This window comes from Embiotoca jacksoni, unplaced genomic scaffold (assembly GCF_022577435.1).
Source record: "Embiotoca jacksoni isolate LCO1_2020_lvr unplaced genomic scaffold, fEmbJac1.0.p SCAF_83, whole genome shotgun sequence".
NCBI classification, from domain to species: Eukaryota; Metazoa; Chordata; class Actinopteri; family Embiotocidae; genus Embiotoca; species Embiotoca jacksoni.
The window spans coordinates 801,692-825,086 of NW_027185440.1; the positions used below are offsets into that span (position 1 = coordinate 801,692).

The window sequence follows — 23,395 nt, forward strand, 5'->3', positions numbered from 1 at the left end:
TTCCTCCAGTGTGTTTCTCCATGGCTCCGTTACACAGGGACAGGAGGCTCTGCTGGCTCAGGTCAAAGGGTCTCTAAAAAGCTCCCAGGGTCTCCAGCTGGCGGTGTCAGGCGACTTGAGGCACTCCATGACCAACCTCCATGTCCTGCCTCCAGTCCTGGGGTTGGATGGGGTCCTGGGGAAGACTGATAGTGTCATCGAAGGTGGAGCGCCATATGAAAATGTTAATCATATTAATAGCTTTTAGATTTAGCCATAATTAATTTGCTGTCTTTGTGTGTCACTGCAGGGTATGGAATTCATTAAGCTTTACCAATGTGCTAAATGTCTTATATAATATTTGTGTTGTTATTGCAGGACAGCTGAGAGTTAGAGTCATGGAGACCGTGCACAGTGTGGAGCTGAGACATCAGCAGGATCCTGGGGAAATATTAGACGGGGATGATGAAGAGGGCATGATGGGAAAAGAGTCCCAGTGGGCCCGTGATTGGCTATGTGTTTGGTCCGGGGAAGTGCATTTGTGTGTGAATGTGAGCCACCAGCTGGGGAATCAAGGGAAGGGGGGAGTCCACATGCAGCTTACTCACTCATTCCACCTGCTCAATGCCACAGGTGATCCTTACAATACCAATATGATATCAATATATTTTACACGTTTTATCTTCCAGTCTCTCAGTGACTTTTTCTTCTGGATACAGGTGTACCTGCTAACAGCAGTGCTCAGGTTAGGTGGGCCCAGGAAGACGGTCGACTGTCAGTCCTGGCAGAGCTACAGGCTGGATCTGAACATCTAGACGCTGAGTTTCACGGAGGCAGAATGGATAATTTTATCCAACAATACCAATACCTCGCCCAGATGCAGCACCAAGTCAAAGCCCTGCTGAAAAGAGGCCTGTCAAGCTCCTTCCAGGCCAAAGCACATTACCAGGTGAAGGACTATTGTCTTGTTTTCTCCAATTTCACAATTTATTATGGAACTGCATTGGTGTTATATTTCTCAGGATATAGGCAAATGTTTGTTTACTTCTCCTGTATGTTCATTTTGTTCTTCCCTCTGTTAGTTAGAAACAGAAGGACTGGACACAGGCTTTGTCCTTTACATGGAAGACATAAGAATGGTTGATATCCTTTTTAATGTTGGATCAAAAAACAAAACAGTGTCTTTGGTAGTGTCTCTATGGCAACAGATGAAGCTGCTCCAGGGACTCATACCAACCTCTTTACAGGTATATTTTACACAACTCTCCACATGTTAATTTACAGATGTAAGCCCATGACTAAAAATAACTTGATTGTGTCTTTCTTTATATTTAGCCAGGAAGATTATTGATAGATAGATAGTTTTATTTGACAAAATTTAAAAGAAACACAACACCTGTTCACAATTGACAGACTTTATATAAAATTTAAAAGAATCACTGAGGATAAAAATACAGAATATAGCCCTATGACTTATTTCTATTGTGGTCATTAGTTCCAGTACAAGGTGTCAGATTAAACCAGTTAAAATAATTGTTCAAATATTTTTATTTGCAGGAAAAACTTAGATTATTATATTTTATTTAGTTAATGCATACAAAAACAAAATGTAAAAGAAGACTGAGTTTCCAATAGGCAGATTATGTTTCATTTGATGAAAGCCAGGCTGGCTGTTTCTTGTGCTTATGCTAAACTAAGATAACCGAGTATTGGTTGCGTCTGCATTTCTTTCATGCAAACATGAGAGAAAGGATGAAAAAGCAAAAAAAGAAAATAAGTGTATTTAGCCAAATGTTGAAATATTAGTTTTAAGAAGGCGACACATTCCAGTATGTCCAACAACACTTTGTCATCAAAAGTGTCATACGAAGCAGAATAAAACTGAAATACTATTTGACAAATAAACATGAATTGTTCCATATTTAGGACTCCGATTAGCATCCTAGGGTGCCACAATATTTTATGTGTCTGGTCTAAAGTTCAGTAATTCCTCAGATATGCTTCCATAGCCTCCTTCAGATACAACAAACTTTACCAACGGGGGGTTTTGTTTTCACAGATGAACTGCACAGGGGACGCCACCGCAGACCGACTCTCAGCTCACTGCTATGGAAATGTGGCAGACCGCCCTGTGGAGGTACGAGCCTTTCGCTCCTATAGACCACACAGCAGGCTCTGTTATGGCCTGTCGCTTGCTCACTTCAGCCTCGGCGCTCAGGCTAAAGGCTGTTACAGCTCCAATGGTCAGAGGGAGCTCAGAGCTAACCTCACTCATGCCTCTGTGCCATTACTGACATATTTGGGCATTCCTACCAAATCCGGTTTTAGGCTCCTGCTCCGTCCTGGGCCCCAGAGGTGGGTCCTAGGGACTGGGATTGTGGTTGGCCCTTGGAGAGCAGACTCGAATGTGGGACTGAGATTGGAGAGGCCTGGGCTGTACGGCTGGCACGGGCTGCTTGAGTATGGGACCCACAATGCAACACACAAGGCTGCAGTGACGGGTCGGATGAGGCTGGAAAGCTGGTGTCACATCTGGGTGGATGCCAGTGCAGCATGGGACTCACTCAGCTCCAGTCTGTTGGTGTCTGTCCGGTGTACAGGGGTGGGGAGGCTGGGCTGGGTGCAGGTTGGGGGTGTTGATTGTGGTACACTACATAAAACCTCTTTAAATGTTCGTGGACAAGCAGGAAAAGATGGGCTCAAAGGATCCGTGAGCTTTGAAAACCAGGAAGACTCCCTCCAATGTTTCTTGTCTGTACTACTGAAAGATCATAAAGCTGAGGTGGGTTGGAGCCTGCGGCACTACTGGGCCTCTCTTGCCACAGTCATCCCGAACAGATTTGACCTCTATGGGTCAGGTCAGCTCCGTGACACCTCCTTCACGGGAAGTGCTCGAGTCTCTTTTAACACCCTCTGTGCTCAGATGAACATCACCGCTGCCTGGGAGCCCTCCATCTTCTTCAGAGCCGTGCTTCAGCAAAACCTAACTACTGCTAGAGAGCCAGACGTCCTCACTGTTACCATGTCGACCACGGCGAGTCAAGCCCAGTTTGAGGTGGAAAGTAATGTGTGCTCCATGCTACTCCTGTCAAATCAACACAAGGGACTGAAGGACAGCAGGATCAGCTGGAATTTTTTTGTCCATCAGCGATGTGTCATACTGAAGGTTAGAGAGGAAACAAGAAAAAGCGTGAGGAAACTTGTTTCCCACCAGAAAGAAAGCAAAAGAAACATCTTCACCTTGGAGATGACTCTTGGCTTTCCATTGTAGTACAACTTGCTTTAGCAACAGGATCATGATTGTAATTAAACTTAGCTTTTTAATGTTTTTTGCCACACTAATAGCATGGCTGTAACTCTGAAATCCCTCAACAGCCGGTGATGGAAATTGCCATAAAATCTGGTACAGTCATTATCTGTCCCCAAAGGATAAACTATAGCAAATTTGAAGATCATGAACTTTTCCTCCTGTACCACCGTCAACTCAAAATGTTATTTGTCTAATAATTTACGAAACAAAACTAATGACAACTGTGACTGTGTTTGGTGCTAATTAGCATGCTGAACAGCATGTTAGCCTTCTGATGTTTGCATTTAGCTCAAAGCACACACAGCAGCTGGTTAGTCGTGTTTAAGGTTAAGATTATATTTTCCTCGAAGCCATCTGCTTTGAAGTAATTTTCTCACCATGTGCAAACATATTAAACTCTGACAGCCTTTTACTGTGTGATTTGGGCCGTAGAGGACATCACCTCCAAATTGATCTGCTACTTAGTTCTGCTTGTCAGATCATGTCAGGAGAAACAATATAAAACCCTGTTCAGCCCAATGTAAAGCATAATGTGTGGAGGAGAGGCTGTTAATCCTGTCAGCATGGGTCTTGTTTGTGTATTTCATTTTTCATAAATTAGTGTATTGATGAATTAGTAATGTTAAAGCTATATACTTTTAGCACATGTGTGTGACCATATATTTCACAAATATGTGGTAATTATTTGACAAGCCTACTCAATATTTTCAGTACTTGTGTCTAATCTACTTAGAGTAAAAACTGGCCATGGTTGTAATCTTTCTTTTAAAATGTTTCCTTTCTAGACTCTCCTGCCTCCACAGACCTCGCTCAATGTCTCCATCACCCGTTCTGGCTGTGCCACAAATCTCAGCACTGTTCTCCAGGCCGAGGGGGCGCAAAAAACAACTCTCAGTCTGTCCCTAACCTGTCACCCCCACCTCAGTCTGAGGGCATCTGTACAGCACTTTTTAGAGGCACTAAAGGTGCTGCGATTTCCTACCCATGGAGCGCTTCTCCTGAATGTCTCAACTGCACATTGGCCTGGTGTGGAGGTCGGCCTGGAGCTGGGACAGTGTTATTTCAGGGGTAACTTGGGGAAAATCAAGCCTTCGCAGACAGAAGCTGAGAAGTCTTCTTACACCTTCAATGTGACCAACTACTGTCCTTCGCTACAAGTAAGACAGCCAGTCAGTTTTATGGACAGCTTGTAGAAAGCTAACTAAGTTATGTTTTAGTTGTAAACATTGCTGTTAGATGTAACCATGACGATAGATTATCATTTCTTTCATCACGGTTTAAAGAACTGGGATTTCCTACATGAATCATCTGTTTTAATGTTAACATAGCCTCCTTTGAAGTACAATTTCCAGCCCATTAGGAGTTCAAGCTACAGCTTGTTTGTCATAGCAGCAGAGCAGAACAGCACCATAGATGATACAGCTGCTCAGCTCGACACTTTTTGGGGTATTAAAACAGTCTTTTTAAACTAATGACTGTTCTCCACCTATGTTTGTGCCACAGGGAACCATCCTCCCCGTGTCTCTGGATCTTCAAGGCCTCTTGTCGGTCGCTCCTTGCCAGCTGACTGTGTCCTCCTCTCTGAGGGCGGACAACCAGGACCTCTCTCTGGAGCTGAGTCAGTCCTGCAGGTCTCCACACGTCTCTGGGACCCTCAGTCACTCCTTCACTGGGCTAAGGAGTCAGGGTCTACCACAAATCATTACCATAGAGGCGACTGCTCCTACAGGCCCCGACCAGGCTGGAGCTCTGCTTATCAAAGTGGGGACATGTAACATCATAGCCAAAAGAGTCATAGAAACCAGAGAACGGACACTGTGGCTCTGGGCTCTGGAGTCTAAGTGCCCACTGTTACAGGTAGGACTTTTTGGGTGACTACTTGATGTCTTTGTCAGTGTTTTCATCGCATACACACAAAAATAGAAAGGAATCTTTTATGTTGTGTTCCAGTTAAGTTGCCTTGAATAGGGCATTTTGATTATACAGTCATGAAGTGGAACATGCTACAAAAGAACAACCTACTCTTACAAAAATCGCTGATTGTGGAGGATGAGATAACAATATTACTTTCAAAAGTCCACTGATACTTCAAAAAAAATTCTACATATCCCATATTTGTGGAAGATGTATTTATTTATTTTTTTGCAACCAGCATCAGTCACAATAACAACCGACTTCTCCTCCATTAAAGGCTCATCTGAATGGTTCTGTGTGGCAAGATCCTCGGGGTATGTGGACAGCATCGTTGGACACTGATCTGAAGGGCAGAAGGGGTTTCCTGAGGCTTACTGCAAGGGCCTGGCCAGAGTTGAGTGTTGAGGGTGAGTTCATCCACAACCTTCCTGCTCTCCGAGATCTGCCAAAGAGCAGCAGACTGAGAGTCACCGGCAGGTCCACAAACCAGCGATATGATGCGGAAGCCCTCCTTCAGATGGAGGAGTGTGCTGTCAGAGCCAGTGGGGCTGTCATGTCACCGCCTGGCCTGCAGGGGTCGCTGGTGTATCACAACAACTGCACAGTGATTCAGGTACAGATACCACTGTTTGCAATCTTTAATTATGAACATAAGAATATTACTGCCTGTAAAATCTATAATCTTTAATCATTTCCTGTTTGTGTTTCTAGGAGTGGGGTAGTCCGGACAGGATGGAAGTTTCTGGGTCTCTGCTGGTCTCCACCACTTTTGTCGAATCTCAAGTCACCATGGTGATAGATGACGCAGAGTTACAGACTTTAGTGTCTCTGAGAAAAACTAAGGTGTGGAAATGCATTTTAAAGTAATTAGATTTTGCTATGATTGATTTTTATTTGATGTTTTATTTGTTACCTTTCACAAATGTCAATTAATTTACTTTAAAATGCAATTCATTTCGCATTATAATTGTGTTACCTGTGATGTAAAGATGTCACCTTCCTTTTAATGTTTTAAATGTTTTGCTTTTGCAGGATAAAAATGAAGCATCATTAAATCTAAACCAGTCTGTGCCCCTGTTGAAGAAACTGGGTTTCCCTGTGAACGCTGCAGTAACAGTGAATTCTGGGAGTCACAACAATGGCTCATACTTTTACATATTCAACAGCAGTGCAGGAAATCAAAAGGTGAGGCCGGTATCAGCACAATGAAACCTGAAATATAATACCATGTATATCTTTATAACCAACAGCTGAAAAAAGACCAAAGAATAAGTATTTCTGTATCTGCGGTGTGCTCGGCTCCTGAACCAGATAGCAAAGGATTCTCAAACTGAGCATCTGTCAGTTATGACTTCGATACAAAATGTGACCGTTCACAGTCTGAATTTTTTTGCAGTTAAGTCAAGGGATAACAGTGGCAAAGACGTCTGAGACAGTGAGAGTCAAGAGTCATTTTAGACACACAGTGAATCATTTGAAGAGATTGGGACTCCCTGCAAATAACAGCATGCAGGTGAGAGGTGAAGAAATATAAAGCTGAGTGATTTAACTGTTCGCGGGCTGCACTAAACCCTGTACAATGGCTGTGCGTGCAGGTGGAGCTTGGTTCGGCTGAGGGGAAGGCTTTGACCTTTCTGTCCCAGTTTGGAGGTCAGCAGGCGGGACTGAGACTGAAGATGAAAAGTATCCCCGCCATCAAAGAAGTGAGAGGAACCATGTGGCACAGCTGGTCATGGCTGCATGACAGAGGACTGCCACTGAATATGGAGGTATTGTAATAGACTGACAACCTGTATATCTAAGAACACTTACAGTATACTGTATGTCCTTTGTGTTGTTGATCATTTCCTATCTCAATATGTGCTGTTTAATTAAGAGGTTAGTGGCGAAAATAAGCAACTATCTCTGGATATTTTTTTTTTCTCTAAGGGCTTCTGCTCCATTCAGGAGGTCTTATCTCATCTTCGGTCCAGAGTTCATTTCACTGTGGACAGACACAAGCTGCTCGTCTCTGGCTTGAATGTCAGTGTCGCTGATGGACATCTGGCTGTGCTTCTCTCTTACTCTCCACCGGGTTTTAATCAAACAAGGACGCAACACAATCTAGACACTGTCCTGACTGCTCAGTTCAAAGGTCAGATTGTAATTAGAGCTGGGTTTGATATTTGCGTGCAGTAGCCCACTTTAATGTCGTTTCCTGAAGTTTGGGAGGGCAAAATATTCCCTTAGTTGTTCCTATGTCAATGATAAAAGGACAAGACAGTATAATGTTGTCTTTATATAACCAACAATACCATGATTATTTTATATCGGGTCCATTTGTATTTTTCCAATCAAGTTTGATCATTTTATACAACTGAAACTAAAATATTATTTTTAAAATACTGATAACTTTTACGTTTTGTCCTGTAAAAGCAAAAGATGGTTTAGAAAAATGGTTTCCTCATGATGGCTGTGAAGCTCGCTCAGGTATGATGGCTTTAACCTGAGACACCGGTACTCTGATCCCCGTTGCAGGTCCTCTGCGCAGCGCCTCATTAGACGTTCACAGTCTGGACCGGAGGATCCGAGTGGTGGGGGACGTTGGGGGATGGGGGACACATGGAGGGACCAGGGAGGTCAGAGTCACACTGAAACACACCGTACAAGGACAAGCTAGCCCTGCTTTGCAGGTAAGGTGAGAATGCACATAAAATTCCCACAGCTTTGTTCTTCTGTGCTGACACCTCTCTGACTGCTGATGCAGGTCGAGGCCTGGGGAAGACTGACGGAGTCACAGCTGAGATGCTCCATGGCTGTAAACCCTGAACTCAGCTCCTCACTCGCGCTCATCGTCCAGGGATACCAAGGGCCTCATAGGTATATTAACATACACATACTGAAATCACATCAGTCATCCACCATTGCAGCAGACTAGTGTCAGACAATGTCTAGAAAGAGCTAAATAAAAGCACAAGTAGTTAGAATTGTGTCTTTCCATGACACATACAGATGGTGTTGCATACAGGAGGATTGCACGCTTTCTTTGCTTTTTATTTACTCCTGTTGGCACAAGTTGGTGATAACTTTATGCATTCTAATCTCATTTCACAATAAAAATGCAACTAATTAAGCTACTGTGCTGTAATTGTCCCCAGGTCAAAACTATTCAAACTACTCAATTTGTTAGCCCCCCAAAATATTTTAAAATGTCCTACCCTGCATCAAACATTAATGAATTAATTTAATACTAAACAAAAGTTCTGACAAGCACGTGCTCATACACGTAAGTGACAGATGTTCTTTTGTCCAGCAAGGACCTGATGGTGAAGGTGGTCCAGAATATCCCCCAGATGTTGGTCTACCTGCCATCTCAGCTCAATGTGCGGTCTCAGGTGGGTTCTTCTTCTCAAATGCACTCCAATTAAATTCAATCAAATTACAAATGCTTTTATGTTGTTCCTACTATCTGTACCAACATGACAGTTCACACAAGCGTTGCCTTCTCTCCTCCCTCCTCCAGCTGAACCAGTCTCAGTCCAGTGTGTCAGGTCAGGTGGAGGTGTTGTCAGGCAGGAGGAGGCTGTGGGCTCTTGGGGAGCTGGCAGCCATTGAGAGCGGATACAGACAAGCTTTAGAGGTCAAACACTCGTATCCACAGGTATCTCTGAGCTCAAACATCACCGACATTTTCATTGGCAATATTGCATTTTTAATTTGGTGTCAAGAAAGATCACATACTGTACTCTGTGAGCTATTGTTTATAAACAAACAAATAAACAGAAGATATTTCATTGATAACTCAAGTTTTTGCCACTACTTTATCAACTGATGTGTTTCTCCTCATCCTGTTAGCCTTTATTTATCAAAATAGAGCAGATAATGTGCATACGGCATTTTATTGCTTTAGGCAGCGCACTCAAATCAACTCTGTTATCAAATTTTGTATGTATTATTTTATATTTATTCATCAAAGCAGACTTTTATGGATTAAAATCTGAATACTTTTGTCCTTCCATTGCCTGAACATGAAGGTGTACATCCACATGCAGATCCTCATCATGTCAGTGGTTGCCTGTGTTCTGTAGTTGAAGCCGCTGCCCAGGACCGTCACAGTGAGGACGGTGTACGAGGCAAGGAAGTGGAGCTACCAAGTTCAGCATGCAGCCGTGTGGGGCAGCCAGAAGTTCAGCTTGTCTGGTCTGTACTCTGCTCCTCCAGCACTGGAGACGGGGAACCAGACGCTGAGGGGTAAAATATTACACAGACTTTGCAGAAGCTCTCAGATGTTATAACAACGAGGCTTGATCATGTTTACATTATCCTTTAAAGCCAACATGAAGCTGTTGTTGGGCGAACTGTCCTCGACGTCCTGCTAACTTCCCGAGATCCTTTCAGACTTCAGATGACTGAAGTCTTTCTCTCGTCCTTGCATTAGTTCAGATCACCTGCATTCCCCGTTTGACCCATCTGGAGGTGACACTGGAGCGTTCCTTACACGGACGACTGGACAGCGTTTTACTGGGCTGGACGAGGCACGGACAACTGGAGCAGGTCAGACTGTACAAAGTGTGACGTCACCCTGAAAAAAAATGAAAAGCGTCATTCGAGCCATGTGGGTTTGTTTCCTGATATCTGCTTTTGTGTCCCTCAGAGTCTGATGCTTTTCATTCAATTATCATTATCATGAGTGGACACAGAACAAAAATCGAATTAATTGGAATTAAAATGTAACACTTGAATAAAATATAAATGAGGAAGTGACCCTGAAAGACAAAAGAATAGACCTCATGCATTAATGGAACAAGTGTACTTTTAACAAACCCAAATGCGTAAAAGGTATTTTTTTTTTTTTTTTTTTAAAGAAACATCATTTAAGCTATATAATACAGATGTTGGTACCTGGAAGAAAATGCGTGAACTGAATCTGACCACTCAGGGAGCTACTGGGTTGCCGCTGCATTTGCAGTAGCAGCTATAAAGATATTAATATCCAGACTGACGCGATCTCCGCCGTGCTGCATGACGCTAGCTCTGCATTTGTTTCATGGAAACACACACCTCTTGCCTTTTTTGTGAAAAATACCAGAGCTTTAATAAAGCAGGAGCATCTCCTCTGCTTTCTGTGGTTTCTTTTCGTCTGAAGACCAGAGCTCTCAGCTCGTGGAGCCGCTCGGAGGAGACGAATGAAACCAAGCTGGAGCTGAAACAGCCTTTTTTCTCCGCTCTCCGCCAGCTGTCGCTGCACACGTTGTCACGCAGCTCACAGGGGGAACAACGCAGCAGCCACCAGGTGAACGAGGACGTTCGCATTATGATTTTACTATGTTTAAACGTGACAGGTTTACCATGCATAATGCAATTTACTCAAATTATATTACATAGACATGTGTATTTTTTTCCGGGGAAAATGAAACTAAAGACTGACGTTTCACTCCAAAATAACATTTTACAGAAATTCTTGAGGATTTATTTATGAATTTTCACCACTTAGAAATACAAAAATATTCATGATTGCTGGGTGCATCACTACATCCCTCCATTTAATGCCATATTTCAGGACAACAAACAAAGATAACCACCATTAAATGCCAATAAATGCATTGAACCTGTAACATTACAACCGCTTGTGAATTTGACTTTGTATATAAACTTTAGTAAAACAGATTTCTTTCTTTAAAGTTTAGTTTTAAGTATTTTGTGTGTCTGTGTGTGTCCATGCAGACCCATCTGTCCTGGGACAGTGCAGCTCCCGTCAACGTCTCGCTCACCCTGACCAAACAGTGGCAGACCAACTCCAGCAGGGGGCAGGCGTGTGCTCTGCTCTCAGTGCAACAGGTCGGTGGCTCCTCAGCAGTCTCAAAGCTCTTCATGGATGAAGCTGCATGTGAGGAGAATAGTAGAGGAGTTTGCGTGACAGCCAATTCCTTGATGTGTGTGTGTGTGTGTGTGTGTGTGTGTGTGTGTGTGTGTGTGTGTGTGTGTGTGTGTGTGTGTGCAGATGGTTTTGTCTTCAGTTGAAGGTTGTGTGTCAGTGGGCCAGGAGGGAAACTCATACACACAGAATGCAGAATTAAGATGGAACAACAGGAGTGTCAAGCAAGGCATGAAGTACCAGGTACTCTGCTTTATACTGCTTTTCCACTATTAATGGCTGATGTTTTAGAAATAAAAGGAAAAAAGTTTGTGTTTCCTTGTTGCTTCTAGAAAGGTCCGCGGGGAATACACATCCTTCAGGTTAGTGTTGGCCTGGACCGAGTGTCTCCTGCGCCTTGTCCTTCACACACACTCCTGGCCAAACTTCAAACCAACCTCAGGGACCGTTTGGAGCACACGGTGCTGCTGGGCCTCTGTCCCCCTCAGCCTGTGAGTCCACACATCTGTCACATTTGGCTTTGCTCATTTCCTTTCTTCAGTCAGTGTTGACTCTCTGTGTTTCTCTTAGACTTTATCGTGGTCGGGATCCCACAGAGCGAACACCGGACAGGAGCTGTTTTACACTCGCTCTCGCCTGTCAGTGACGGGACGGCCGCACCAGTGCAGCTTCACTCTCGCCCTCATCAACTCCTCTACATCCCAGAGGACCAACATGTCTCTGTTCTCTGAGGTAAACAACTGGAAGGACCACAACATAATACACCTTAATGAAGACTGAAGAAGAAAAGTATTTGAAAAAACTTTCATTGGAACATTTTTAGAAAGTGAAACATTTTGACCTTCCCTCTCTGACAGGCTGTTGAGGGTTGATCCTTGGGTTTTGGGGTTAAATTGAAGATCATGATACGATTAGCACTTGAGCCGTGATGGTTTGAAGGAATAGTTTAAGATAATTGGGAGATATGCTTATTTGCTTTTTGATGAGAAGATTGACATCAGTCTCATCTGCGTGGCAAATATGTAACTAAAGCCTGCAGATGTTTAGTTTAACTTAGCATAAATACTGGAAACAGGGATAAGTAGCAAGCTTGGCTTCATAAGGTAACAAAATCCCCCTTCCACTTCCTCATGCTCACTAATCAAAACTTTTTTTTATCTCAGTTAATAAATTTAAAAAAAATTAAGTGTAAAAGGACAAGTTGTGTTTTTCCTGTAGGTCTGTAGGTTAGACAGTCACTGCAAAGTCACTTCCTGCAGACTCTAGGAAGTTGCTACATCTATCTGAGACATAGTGTGTCATGAAAAAGCTCCTTGGTTCTTGGCTCTTAAAAAAGAAAACACAAACACCTGCTGTTGACGCAAAGGAAATGTATTTATGCTGCAGCATAGGAGACAATATTTCCTTAACGCAGTCTCAAAGAATATGCATTGAGGTGCAGCATTTTTAAACTGAACAGAGAACTCAGAACTTTGTTTCCAGTGGTCAGATATACATAGCACATCGTTTTCTGAACCATGTATAGATGATTTTGAAACAGAAATCACAGTAAGCCACTCAAGTGCCACACATAACCCTCCATAAAACCATGACTAAGCTTTTTTTTTTTATCAGTGTATACAAGTCCAAGCATGTGTGTTTACCTTTTACAGTCTAGGATGGGTAATTGGACTGTGGAGGTCGGGGGCAGTGCCTTAATTTGGCCCCGAGGGTCAGGCCTCCAGGTGCAGGCCACACTGGACCGCAGAGAGAAGATCTGGCTGAACGGGACGGTCGAGAGACGATGTCTGAAGACCACAGTTGGTTATATGAAGGGTAAATACATTCGAATCCCTGCAGTGCTTGCAATAATGCCATAAATATTAAAACTATAATTACGAGGAATTTTGTCTCTTTACGTGGAGGTCCAGGCTTGAGGGAGGATCTCAGTGTGGCAGCATGTGTGGGAACAAATCGCAGCTTGATGCTGGATGTGAAGAACAGAGATGACAGCGGCAAATCTGAGAATCTGGGCTCTGTGTCTCTGGCAGCAGACAATCAGAGGCTGATACTGAGAGCAAGCGGCTGTTTGAAGAGTTTAACTGCAGCAGAGGTATCATCAATAACACCAAAGTATTCAAAATTTAGCTTGAGTACAACCGGACACTTCAGTACAGTCTGTTTTCCTTCATGTCACAGGAACGTGTTCACTATTTGAGCTCTCAGATACAGAACAAACTTCTGGAGAGAATCAAGACATTACAGCATCTCCTCGTAGATTTTAGACGACAGGTAACCACAACACACAAACTAGGATGCTTCATTTACACAAAAGCATGTGGTGGCTTAGTTTTTTAAAGCTGTGACTGCTTCTGTTTTATTTCTTCAGTCCAGAGACAGTCAGCTGCTGCAGGAGTTGAGTGCCGTGCCTCTCCATGTTGCCCAGCGAGGCGAGGCTCTGCTGGGGCAGAGAGACAGAAGCTTGCCGTCTCTGTGGCAGAGCAGCCCCTTGCGTCACATCGTGACTGACATCCTGCCTCGCTGTCTGAGTCTGCTGCAGCACGCCTCGCTGCTGGGACAACAGGAGCTTAGGAGTGAGTGCAGAACAACTATGCTTACCAGTCCTGCCAGCTTGATGGGGCCCCACATTTTGTGTTGTTAAAAAACACGAAAAGAGGCACCCTTTGCTGCACCTCTATTTCCCATGCCATAACATTTTATACTGTACTTTTTCTTTTTTTATACATGTAGAAAACTGCCAACGGGTACATGAGCTACAATGCCAGATTGCTGTACTCTGGTTGTGCATATACAGTAAATTTAGTTGCTGGAAACGTGCTCTTTAGTTTTTTAGTTTGAGGGCAGTCCAGTCAGTCTTTGTCTTTCCTCACAGGCAGAAATCTAATTTCTTCAAGAAACGCAGAGCTAATCCTCTCTTCCTTTACTTATTTATCTGAAACATAACAACAAACTTTTCTGTCACTCATGTCAGTATTTCTATTTTTATATATAATTGCTTTTTTCAAACATGATCACAGAAATCCTGTTTTCTCGAGATGTCTTGACCCGTTTCCCTCACAGTTTTGTTTCCTGTAAGTTTAGTGGCATCTGTGATAAAGTATGAATGAGTGTAACTGAATCCCTGCTGTGTTTTTTGCACCCTGTTCTCAGGGCCCTTGGCCACTCTGGCAGGTGTGTACCAGGATGTGAGGGGCCAGAAGCTGGAGGTGGTATCGAGGGAGGCTGTTTTGTTGTGGACTGAGAGGCTGGTGGAGGTCCTGCCTGCTCTGCTGGAGAACCCCCATCTGAGGCCGCTGTCACAAACTGGCGTCACCACACTCAGCATCGCCTTGGATGTGGTGAGGAAATTCTGTTTTGTGTTGGACCACAGACAAAATCTTTTTTGGCTCTTGTAAAGCATTTATAGATATTTTTTTTACAATGTTTGCACATGCACACAATTATCCCAGTTATAGCTGTGCCTTTGGACGGTCCAGGTTATGTTTTGTGTATATATTGTCTTATTTTAAAAACTTGGAGGAGTTATTTTCCTGGATTTGAGAAACCTGTATATGCCAGGACACTGTGGCAACAGCTTATCCAGATGCCTAATTGCAGGTACATCATCAAATTAAATTACATTGTGTGCAGTCAGTAAAACATAAAACGTGATCATAAACTTGTGACTTTGCATCCAGTAATCCTGACATAACTCAGTGGGTATGGAAATAAAAAATGTGCTGGATGTTGAGGAGTCAAAGACAAACCATTACTGATATTTGAATCATGTATAAAGATATATTAATATCTAGGTTATATAACATTATATCCCAAATATGGCCAAATCTACTATCAGACTCCAAACTGTCGTAACATGCAATAAAATCCTTTAAATGTTCTTATCAATGTGCATTAATTTCTCGTTTTCTATGTCAATCAGGCAGGCCAGCATACCTACCACTGGATTGAGACCCGTTTGGCCATGGCTCTGTCTGGAGTCAGGAGACGACTGGCTTCTGTCTACAAATTCTCCTCCAGGTACTGCAAATATCTGAGACTTACATAAAGAAAAGCTGCCTGTGTCCATTCTTTCAGAAAATTACTTGAACATGTCAGAATCAAACATATACAACTCAGAGTCCTGCCATCTGCAGAAGTTCTCTGATGACTCTGCAGTGGTCGGATGTATATGGGATGGACGGGAGGATGAGTACAGGGCAGTAGTGGAGGACTTTGTGGAGTGGGTGGGAAGGAATCACCTGCTCCTGAACGTGGCCAAGACCAGAGAGATGGTGGTCGACTTCAGGAGGAAGACGACGGCTCCACAACCGCTGAGAGTTCTGGGAGAGGAGGTGGACATGGTTGAGGAGTACAAGTACCTCGGTGTCTCCATGACAACAGACTGAACTGGAAGACCAACATCAACGCTGTCTACAAGAAGGGGATGAGTCGACTCTTTTTCTTGAGGAAACTTCGATCCTTCAATGTGTGCAGCGAGATGTTGGAGATGTTCTACCAGTCTGTTGTGGCCAGTGCATTGTACTTCGCTGGGGTCTGCTGGGGGAGCAGCATTGGAGCCGGAGACACCAACAGACTTAACAAACTGGTTAAGAAGGCCGGCTCCATCATCGGCTACAAACTGGACATCCTGGAAAAGGTGGTGGAGAGGAGGACGCTGAACAAACTATTATCCATATTGGATAATCCTGACCACCCTCTCCACCACCTGCTGCAGGGACAGCGGAGCACTTTCTCCAAAAGACTCCTCCAGCTCCGCTGTCACAAGGACAGATACAGGAGATCATTCCTGCCCACTGCAATAAGACTGTACAATAACTCACCTCTGGCAAAATCCATCACAGTACAATAACACTGTTGACTGTGTTTCTTGGTTTGTTTGTATATAATATATATAGATATATACTGTACTGTATATATATATATATATATATACATATATATATATATATGTTGACTGTGTTTCTTGGTTTGTTTGTATATAATATATATAGATATATAATGTACTGTATATACTGTGCATTTTATATTTTATATTTTTTACTGCTATTTACTGCTATTTTATTGCTTTTCTATTATTCTATTCTATTCTATTATTTTATTCTATTATTTCTATTATTATCTTATTGCTTCTGTATGCTGCTGTAGCGAAAAAATTTCCCCTCGAGGATTAATAAAGTAAATACCTACCTACCTACCTACCATAACTCACTATTTTGTAGTAAAAACAAGCAAAATCTGGAATAGATTTAGTTGTTTTTTAGATGCATATCTGTTCACAGTATTTCAGAAGTATTTCATGGACTGGTTTAAAGCAGGTTCTTCATGTTGAAATATAGTTACTGCAATGCACTTTAAGCTAATATTATATGTAACCCAGGTGTTTAACCCAGATGCCTGTAAATTACCAAATCAATCCTTATTTAAGAAGCAATGAACAGTTGTGTCATTTTAAACTTCAAAGTTTAGCATTTGCTGTTAAATGACCAAATGTTGTGGCAAAGCAAAACAGATGTATGAAAATTATTCCAGTAAGACATTTTGTTCAAAGTTTCTTGTTTTGTTTTTTTCCAGCGAATGTTCAGTGATCATGTCGGTGCCACTGCCACTGCTCCCCTGGTCCAGGCTGGCCGAAGCCGGGCTGATGGAGATCCTTCTGGAGGAGTGGCTCCTGAGGCCTCTGCAGGCCCTCGCCTCCGTCAGACCCACTGCCGAACTTTATCGTCTGAAGAGGAAGATCATGGACAGCCCTTTCTCCCGTAAGATGACATTTTAACAACAGTGTTAGTCTTACAAGTTTATTACAGCGCCATGAAAAAGTATTGGACCCTCTCCCGATTTCTTCTGGTTTTGTGTGTATCTCTTTTTAAACTGCGGTAAATCTTCCAACAAAACTCAACACAAAACAAGGGCAATCCAAAAAGGTTATCTACTACTTACATCACCAATGTGATAATACTGAACTTAATAGCTAGTTATGCAACCTTTGGCAGCAACAACTGCAACCAAACCCATCTGATAACTGGAGATTAGTCTCTGTTGGTGGATTTTTGGCCTACTCTTCTTTGCAGAGGTGCTTTACTGCGGCCACATTTAAGGTTTTATGACCATGAACTGCTCTTCCCGCAATATTCAATTCAATTCAATTCAATTTTATTTATATAGCGCCAAATCACAACACAGGTTATTTCATGGCACTTAACACATTAAAGTTCTTACAGCAGAACTTTACAATATTATACAGAGAAACCCAACAATTCAACAATTCCCACATAAGCTAGGAAGGAAAAAACTCCTCTTTAAGGGAGAAAAACCTCCAACAGAGGGAAGGAAAAACTCCCTCTGAACAGGAAGAAACCTCCGACAGAACCAGGCTCAGAGGTGGGCGGCCATCTGCCTCAACGGGTTGGGGTGAGAGGAGAGCAGAGAGAGAAAAGGACAGCATAGAGATACAAGAGAAGAACTGTTGGTGGAGATGACAAGCGCAGGGCAGCGACATGCAGCTCCATGACGGGATATCTGCAAAAGAAAGAAGAGAAACTATGCGAGCGAGGGAACTGAATGGGGAGACAACAGATAATAAGGAAAAACTATGGGAGAGAAAAAGATGGTGAGGTATGAGTAAGTTAAAGAGTAGGAGGAAAGAAAAGAAGCTCAGCATGTAACAAGGTCCCCCAGCAGCCTCGGCCTATAACAGCATAACTAAGGGTTGGTTCAGGTCTACCTGAGCCAGCTCTAACTATAGGCTTTGTCAAAAAGGAAAGTTTTGAGTCTAATCTTAAGCTGGAGAGGGTTTCTGCCCCTCGAACACAAACTGGGAGCTGGTTGGTTCCACAGGAGAGGAGCCTGAAAACTGAAGGCTCTGCCTCCCATTCTACTTCTGTAAACTCTAGGAACCACAAGTAGACCAGCATCCTGAGAGAGAAGTGCTCTGCTAGGATTATATGGTTCTATAAGATCTCTAAGATATGATGGAGCCGGGTCATGTAGAGCTTTGTAAATCGTCAACAGAATTTTAAATTCTATTCTTGATTTCACAGGAAGCCAGTGAAGAGAAGCTAAAGCAGGAGAAATATGATTTCTCTTGCTAAATCCCATCAGTACTCTTACTGCAGCATTTTGGATCAACTGCAGGGTTTTTAATGATTATTTTCCTAACATCCTAACAACAAGGAATTACAATAATCCAGCCTGGAAGTAACAAATGCATTAATGAGTTTTTCTGCATCACGCTGAGGAAGGATTTTCCTGATTTTATTAATATTACGTAGATGAAAGAAGGCAGTTCTGGAGATTTGCTTTATCTGGTGTCTAAAGGACAAATCCTCATCAAAGATGACTCCAAGGTTCCTCACAGTTTTGCTGGAGGCCAAGAAGACGTCATCTAGAGTAACTAAGTGATTACAGAAAGAGTTTCTGAGTTGTTTAGGACCAAGTACAATAACTTCCGTTTTGTCTGAATTTAGAAGCAGGAAGTTTTTGGTCATCCAGGCCTTTATGTCTTTTAGACAGGCTTCAAGTTTTACCAACTGATTAGTTGCATCTGGTTTTATAGAAAGATATAGCTGAGTGTCATCTGCATAACAATGGAAGTTTATGCAGTGCTTCCTGATGACATCTCCTAATGGAAGCATGTAGTATTGGGCCTAACACTGAGCCCTGTGGAACTCCATAACTAACTCTTGTTTGTCTGGAAGACTCATTGTTGATATGAAAAAACTGGAATCTATCTGATAAGTAGGATTTGAATCAGTCTAATGCAGTTCCTTTAATCCTCGTAACATCTTCTAATTTCTGTAATAAGATCGTATGATCAATCGTATCAAAAGCAGCACTGAGGTCCAGAAGAACAAGTACAGAGATGAGTCCATTATCTGAGGCTAATAAAAGGTCGTTAGTAACTTTCACCAGAGCTGTTTCTGTGCTATGATGAACCCTAAAGCCTGACTGAAAATCTTCAAACAGATCATTCCTTTGTAAATGATCAAAAAGTTGATTTGCAACAACTTTTTCAAAGATTTTAGAAATAAACGTCAGGTTGGAAATTGGTCTGTAGTTTCCTAAAACAACTGGATCAAGAGTCGGCTTTTTCAGTAGAGGTTTAATTACAGGCACTTTAAAAGCCTGCGGTACATAGCCGGTTATAATAGATAGGTTGATCTGATCTAATATGGAAGTATTGATTAAAGGGAAGACTTCCTTAAAAAGTTTAGTTGGGATGGGATCTAACAGACAGCTAGAGGATCCAGATGAAGAAATAATTCTAGTTAACTCGAGAGCTCAACAGGAGAGACATTTTCCAAGTATACATCTGGTCCTACAGTTGCTTTCAGGGCTGCTGTGCTTAACATCACATCAGTGACAGTGGCAGGAAGGGTCGGCCCGATTCTCTCCCTAATAGTAAGAATTTTATTAGTAAAGAAGTTGATGAAGTTATTACTGCTGAGAGCTGAAAGAATAGACGGCTCAACCAAGCTGTGACTCTTTGTCAGCCTGGCGACAGTGCTGAAAATAAACCTGGGGTTATTCTTGTTTTCCTCTATTAATGATGTGTAATATAAAGTCCCGGCCTTACGAAGAGCTTTCTTATATAATATTAGACTATCTTTCCAGGCAGGTGAAATTCTTATAAATTAGTGGAACGTCATTTCCTTTCCTGCTTTCTAGTCGCCTGCCCAGCAGAGCGTAATTGTGAGTTGTACCACAGAGACAACTTCCTCTGATTCATTACTCTCTTCTTCAGAGGGGTGACATTATCTAGAGTTGTGCGCAGAGATACTGCAGTGTTTTCTACCAGATGATATACTTGTGTGGGACTAAGATCAACGTAGATGTCTTCCACTGCTTTAACACACGGCATTGAAGAGGATAAGCATGTAACTGCTTCCTTAAACTTGGTCATGGCATTATCTGTCAGACATCTACTGTAGTGGGATTTATTCCCACATGCTGTGTGGTCCATTATTGTAACTTCAAATGTTAATAAGAAGTGGTCTGACAAAACAGGGTTTTGAGAAAATATAATTACATTTTCAGTTTCCATGCCATATGACAGAACCAGATGGAGGGTGTGGTTACCACGGTGAGTGGGTTTATTTACATTCTGAGAAAAGCCAATAGAATCTAATAATGAGCTGAAAGCAGAACTGAGGCTGCCTTTGTCCACGTCAACATGAACGTTAAAGTCACCCACTATCATCACTTTATCTGAACTCAGCACTAAATCAGATAAAAAAAATCTGATAATTCAGTTAGAATAACGTCCAGGTCTGGATTTTGACTTTGCCAAAACTTTCAAACTTAATTTCCTACCTTTTCAGAGGTATGGAATTCTTGAATTCATCAGCACAACATTCTCACAAAAGATTTGAGGGTCATAAAGGTGTGTTGTGGCAAAATTCAGACGAAACTTAATGTTTTTAGGGATTAGAAGTACAACCCCGTTTCCAAAGAAGTTGGGACACTGTGTAAAATGTAAATAAAAACAGAATGCAATGATTTGCAAATAATGCAAACAGATCAGTAACATTTTTGAGGATAAAAAGAGCTTCAGAGAGGCAGAGTCTCGAAGCAGTGAGGATGGGGAGAAGTTCACCACTGTGAAAGACTGCATTGGCAAATAGTGCAACAATTTAAGAATAATGTTCCTCAAAATCGCAACAAATTAGAGAATTTCATCATTTATGTACAAAAAAAAAAAAAATCATAAAAAGATTCTGAAAATCTGGAGGAATCTCTAATTAAGGGACAAGGCCGAAAACCCATATTGGATGGCTATGATCTTCAGGCCTTTAGGCTGCACTGCATTAAAAACAGACCCAATTCTGTAGTGTAAATCATGGTGTGGGCTAAGAAACACTTCTGAAAATCTGTAAACGTCTGTAAACACAGTTTATTGCTGTATCCACAAATGCTGGTTAAAACTCTACCATGCAAATAAGAAACCATATACAGTATAAACATGATCCAGAAACACTGCTGCCTTCTCTAGGCCCAAACTAATTTAAAATGGACTGCGGCAAAGTGGAAAACAGTCCTGTGGTCTGACAAATCAAAATTTGTAATTCTCTTTGGAAATCATGGATGCCACGACCTTCAGGCTAAAGAGGAGCGGGACCACCCAGCTTGTTGTCAGCACACAGTTAAAAAGCCAGCATCTGTGATGGTATGAGATCCATTAGTGCACGTTGCATGAGTAACTTGCACATCTGGGAGGGCATCATTAATCCTCAACAATGTATACAGGTTTTGGAGCAACATATGCTGTCACCCATACACCGTCTTTTTCAGGGAAACCGCATTCTTCACATTTTACAACAGCATGGCTCTATAGCAGAAGAGTCTGGGTACTAAACTGGCCTCCTGCAGTCCAGACCTGACATTCATTGAAAACATTTTGTGCATCATGAAACAAAACATACGACAAAGGAGACCCCGAACTGTAGAACAGCTAAAATCATATATCAGGCAAGAATGGGAGAACATTTCACTTTCAAAACTCTAGAAACTGGTCTCAGTCCCCAAACGTTTAAAAGAAGAGGTGATGCAACACAGTGGTAAACATGCCTTACATCTGTTGTGACTTCCTGCATGAGTTTTCAGCATGCTTCAGAGGAACATTGGAAGGACGGCCAGTTCTGGGAGAGTTCACTCACCACCAAGTCAGCTTGAGTTGTTGATAACATCTCTCAATGTGGATCTGTGAAGTCCCAGAGCTTTAGAAATAACTTTGTAATTCTTCCCACAATGATTCATTTGAATCACCTTCTTCTTTATCGCCTCTGAAATCTCTTTTGATTTTGGCATAGTGTGCTACTGGTGGGACCTTTGAGCCAAGTAATATACAGTATCTAAGTGATGATTTGATTGAACAGATCTGGTAGTAATCAGGCCTGTGTGTGTGTGTGTGTGTGTGTGTGTGTGTGTGTGTGTGTCCAGCTGCAACCATTTATCAATGCTGTATGGTAGTTTTAGGGATTTAATAACCAAGGGTGTGAAAACACTTTTCACACAGACCCAGTTGGTGTTGATACATTTATCATTTTTTATGTTAGATTTGGTTTGACGATGGGACACAGTTTAGTTCGAGATAAACACAAACAGAAGAAGTCAGGTGGCGTGTCGATACTTTTTCACAGCACTGTACATCATAAAAATGTCAAACAAAGTTCAGGATTTTTTTTGTTATTTTAGTTCCATCTCAGTTGTGCTTGAATTTATAAGCAAGTATTGACTTCCACCACCATTTCCTTTATTATTGGAACATTTATTCTCTAAAAACAGTGGAAAGAAAAATTAAACTTATTATATGTAGAAATTTGTCCTAGAATATGGTCAGATTGTCTAAGTCACAAACATAATCTGTTTTAACAAATTACCACAGATCATTGTTTTGTTATTGTCCATATTGAATATATCACTCAAATATTCACGGTGTAGGTTGGAGAAAGTATATGGACCCATCGGCTTATGAAATCAATAAGATCTAACTGGGGTGAGGAGTTAGTGTCAGATCAGTGAAAACAACTTTGAAGGGGTGAGTTCAGGTTCTCTGATGTTTGCTGTTGACAAGAAGCATCTGCTGATGTGAACCATGCATCTCCTGAAAAACAAAAAGATATGTTTTCATGAAGCTGGAAACTATTAGAAGGTAATCTCAAAGACACGAGATATCCTTCAGTCCACCGTTAGCCAAGAAACACGTTGACATGACAGTCAGAGTAAATGTTCTGGAGATTAATGAAGCTGAAGTTAAACAGTTTGGAAAGAGCATACAGCGCTATTTATGTTGTGTAAAGGGCACTGCATGCCAACATGAAAACATCATCCCTACGCTGAGGTACAGTGGAGGGAGCCAAATGATGTGTGCCTCTGGACCCGGGGCTACTCACCACCATTGATGGGAAAATTAATTCCCAAGTTTATCGAAGTGTCTTCATGGATTGTGTCTGGGTGGCTGGCCGGCTGAAGCTCAGTAGAAATTTTACAATGACCTCATACAGATTGTTACACAACTTGCTAAATTATGTGTTTACTTTGAAAATGATGTAGTTGTAAATAAAATGCTACAAGGGATTGATTAAATTGCAAAGGCAGTAGCATTGCACGCTGACAAGTCGCTTTGTCTCTCTCCCAAAGATCACGCTTTGTTGGTGGCAGATCAGTTTGTAGTAACGTTCGATGGTCACTTGTATGAGCTGCCGGGTTCGTGTCCACTGCTCCTCGCCCAAGATGTCGGCGCTGACCCCTCATTCACGCTGCTGCTTAATGCAGACCCACAGAGTTTCCTCCTGATACGAATGAGTAACAGCACAGTCAACATTCAGCACAACGGACAGGTA

At 42.2% G+C, this 23,395-nt stretch overlaps 1 protein-coding gene across 1 annotated transcript in view; it reads left to right on the plus strand.

Annotated features, from left to right (window-relative positions):
- Nucleotides 1-23,395, plus strand: part of LOC138192210 (uncharacterized) — a 41,520-nt gene that overhangs the window by 15,719 nt on the left and 2,406 nt on the right. Inside the window, exons 38-69 of the mRNA XM_069139463.1 lie at nucleotides 10-203; nucleotides 358-612; nucleotides 699-928; nucleotides 1,062-1,226; nucleotides 2,039-2,116; nucleotides 4,075-4,446; nucleotides 4,793-5,146; nucleotides 5,481-5,816; nucleotides 5,915-6,046; nucleotides 6,236-6,388; nucleotides 6,600-6,716; nucleotides 6,799-6,972; nucleotides 7,133-7,337; nucleotides 7,721-7,875; nucleotides 7,950-8,062; nucleotides 8,496-8,577; nucleotides 8,706-8,843; nucleotides 9,271-9,433; nucleotides 9,621-9,736; nucleotides 10,329-10,475; nucleotides 10,907-11,020; nucleotides 11,184-11,300; nucleotides 11,390-11,548; nucleotides 11,628-11,789; nucleotides 12,710-12,872; nucleotides 12,968-13,149; nucleotides 13,236-13,328; nucleotides 13,426-13,630; nucleotides 14,208-14,395; nucleotides 14,977-15,074; nucleotides 16,629-16,813; nucleotides 23,193-23,392. Of these exons, the coding sequence (XP_068995564.1) occupies nucleotides 10-203; nucleotides 358-612; nucleotides 699-928; nucleotides 1,062-1,226; nucleotides 2,039-2,116; nucleotides 4,075-4,446; nucleotides 4,793-5,146; nucleotides 5,481-5,816; nucleotides 5,915-6,046; nucleotides 6,236-6,388; nucleotides 6,600-6,716; nucleotides 6,799-6,972; nucleotides 7,133-7,337; nucleotides 7,721-7,875; nucleotides 7,950-8,062; nucleotides 8,496-8,577; nucleotides 8,706-8,843; nucleotides 9,271-9,433; nucleotides 9,621-9,736; nucleotides 10,329-10,475; nucleotides 10,907-11,020; nucleotides 11,184-11,300; nucleotides 11,390-11,548; nucleotides 11,628-11,789; nucleotides 12,710-12,872; nucleotides 12,968-13,149; nucleotides 13,236-13,328; nucleotides 13,426-13,630; nucleotides 14,208-14,395; nucleotides 14,977-15,074; nucleotides 16,629-16,813; nucleotides 23,193-23,392 (5,545 nt within the window). The remainder of the gene's footprint in view (nucleotides 1-9; nucleotides 204-357; nucleotides 613-698; nucleotides 929-1,061; nucleotides 1,227-2,038; nucleotides 2,117-4,074; nucleotides 4,447-4,792; nucleotides 5,147-5,480; nucleotides 5,817-5,914; nucleotides 6,047-6,235; nucleotides 6,389-6,599; nucleotides 6,717-6,798; nucleotides 6,973-7,132; nucleotides 7,338-7,720; nucleotides 7,876-7,949; nucleotides 8,063-8,495; nucleotides 8,578-8,705; nucleotides 8,844-9,270; nucleotides 9,434-9,620; nucleotides 9,737-10,328; nucleotides 10,476-10,906; nucleotides 11,021-11,183; nucleotides 11,301-11,389; nucleotides 11,549-11,627; nucleotides 11,790-12,709; nucleotides 12,873-12,967; nucleotides 13,150-13,235; nucleotides 13,329-13,425; nucleotides 13,631-14,207; nucleotides 14,396-14,976; nucleotides 15,075-16,628; nucleotides 16,814-23,192; nucleotides 23,393-23,395) is intronic.